Here is a 2,537-nt window from a genome sequence, read left to right on the forward strand (position 1 = left end):
TATTTTAATTGTATTAATGTTGACATGTAAAAATATAGACATGTATCAAATAAGGATTACAAAATATTTTTTTTAGTTTTTGGTTTTATTAAAAGTTCATTGTATTAATAATAAACAATTTTGGTTGCCTATTTGTATGTTTTATTGTATTTTATTCCATAGTTCAAGTTTCAGAACTATTTCCAGTATTTCCTGCATGGTATGGATGTAATGGCTTGTCCATATTATAATGTCTTGATGCAAGTATATCATAAAATAAATCTACCTACTCTGACTACTCTTTATCAATTATATAATGTAGCTGTGTTGGTACTATTGATAAATTTAATCCCTTCTATTTTTAGATGAATATTGAAAATCCTATTGGAGATGGAACAAAGAATGAGAATACTGTTCCATTTTCACCTAATCATAGATTTTTGGAGCCCGAAAAGGCTGTCAAATCAATCACTGATATGACAATATGGGAGAAGTCTGAAGCGTACATGGAGTACACAGGTTTTATTGCCACATTAAATGAAGCAATTAAAGGGAAACCACTATCTGTTGATTGTAAAGTGTCACCTAATTTATTAAAAATTATGGACATGTTGGATAAAATTGATAAGTTGATAGAGAATTGTCCCCCTGTTGAACAACCGCAAAGATTTGGAAATACTGCCTTTAGAGAATGGCTTACACAAGTGAAGAGCAATTCAACAGTATATCTTCAAGAAGCTCTGGACCAAAGCCTTTATCTGACAATACCGGAAATTAAAGCATACCTAGAGGAAAGCTTTGGTAACGCCACCCGCATTGATTATGGGACTGGACATGAAATGTCATTTATAATGTTTCTTTGCTGTCTTTACAAAATCGGTTGTCTCCTTCCAGAAGATAATGTAGCAACTGTGTTCATGTTATTTAATAAATATCTTAATATAGCAAGGAAACTTCAGAAGACATATAGAATGGAGCCAGCAGGAAGCCATGGTGTGTGGAGTCTTGATGATTACCAGTTTGTGCCGTTTATCTGGGGTAGTTCACAGCTTGTTGATCAGCCTAGAATATATCCACCAGCAAAGTTCTTAGAAGATGATATAGTGGATAAATTTTCAGATGAGTATATGTTCTTATCATGCATCAAGTATATAAAAGATGTGAAGACAGGTCCGTTTGCGGAGCATTCTAACCAGTTGTGGAGCATCAGTGCCGTTGGTTCGTGGTCAAAAATTAATCAAGGTCTCATTAAAATGTATAAAAAAGAAGTTCTGTCCAAATTTCCCGTTATCCAGCATGTATTGTTTGGATCACTTCTTCCAATACGTAGATTTCAAATGCATCACTAGATTTCGTTGTAATTTGTAATCTTACCTTTTAGTTATTGTTTAAAATAGCTTTGTGTCTTATTAAAACCAGTATTAAGTTTGAAGAAAATATTTATTTGAGTAAAAATACTATTTTAAATGTGATATTAACATATGTAAATTATTGTTTGACATTAACTATATGTACTGAATTGTTATTTGCAAAATTTGTGCAAAATCAAAAAAGAAAAATTAATTGGTATATTTCCAATAATTAGATGAACAAATTGGTTAAATAAATAATATTTTCAAATATCTAAGATCAGCATTAACATTTGTGTATACATACTTTATATGGCCCTCCTGTATGTATGTAATGATTATGGTTTTAGAGACTTATTCCTTATTACTGTTCTACACTAGTTGAACAATTACAAGCAATAAGCTTCCCTGTGCATTGCAATAATACATTTTATTAAGAAAACAATGTTTTTTTATTTGATTATTCAGACTCACTATAAATTAAGTTGGAAATATTTTTTGTTATTAGGTACTAAAACAAATGAATGCATGTTCCAATTTAATTAAACCATAAATAAGTTTTTATATTACATTTTGTATATAAAAAATATTGTAAGACTAATTTTTGGCAGTAACTCCCATATTTGACCAATTTAATAATTTACAAATTCTTTACTACCCTCACAAATGCTATAAAAATGAATTTGTATAACATCACCAGTAATAAACATTATTATTATGTTGGCTTTTTAACTATTTTTGATATAGTGTGTATTCTTAAAAGTTATTTGTTAATCTGCGCTATTTATCATATCATCTTGTTAGGAAAATATTAGGAAACGGAAGTAATAGGGGGGGAGGGGGGTAGTTTATAAAATATATGACTCGGGCTCAGTCGCAGTCTCGGCGCTCAGTCGCCAACAAGCTCAGTGTTTTACTAGTCGTCATAACGGAACGTTCGATATATTTGCGTTGTCACATTGGAGTTCAGTTTGTGTGTTTTAAAGTAATTTACAAGCATTGTTAATATGGCCGTCCGTCTATATTTTAAAGGAGGTCATTTGTGTCGAAATATCTAACAATTAGAATGAACAGCTTACTTTTACCATAGTAATACTTTACAACTTGAAATATTACATCTTTCAAGGTTATTTAATATTCTAACAAACTTATTTCAACAATACATTTCACAAAAATATCTTTCGAATACAACGTTCTTGCCATAAGTGT

At 30.4% G+C, this 2,537-nt stretch overlaps 1 protein-coding gene across 2 annotated transcripts in view; it reads left to right on the forward strand.

Annotated features, from left to right (window-relative positions):
- LOC106111176 (serine/threonine-protein phosphatase 2A activator-like) overlaps positions 1-2,319 on the forward strand; it is a 3,346-nt gene extending 1,027 nt beyond the window's left edge. For both annotated transcript variants that reach the window (XM_013293189.1, XM_013293190.1), the window contains exon 2: positions 345-2,319. In XM_013293189.1, coding sequence (XP_013148643.1) covers positions 345-1,328 — 984 coding nt within the window. In that variant the 3' untranslated portion in view covers positions 1,329-2,319. The remainder of the gene's footprint in view (positions 1-344) is intronic.
- The last annotated feature ends 218 nt before the right edge of the window (positions 2,320-2,537 follow it).

Source organism: Papilio polytes, unplaced genomic scaffold (genome assembly GCF_000836215.1).
Source record: "Papilio polytes unplaced genomic scaffold, Ppol_1.0 DF824180.1, whole genome shotgun sequence".
NCBI lineage: Eukaryota > Metazoa > Arthropoda > Insecta > Lepidoptera > Papilionidae > Papilio > Papilio polytes.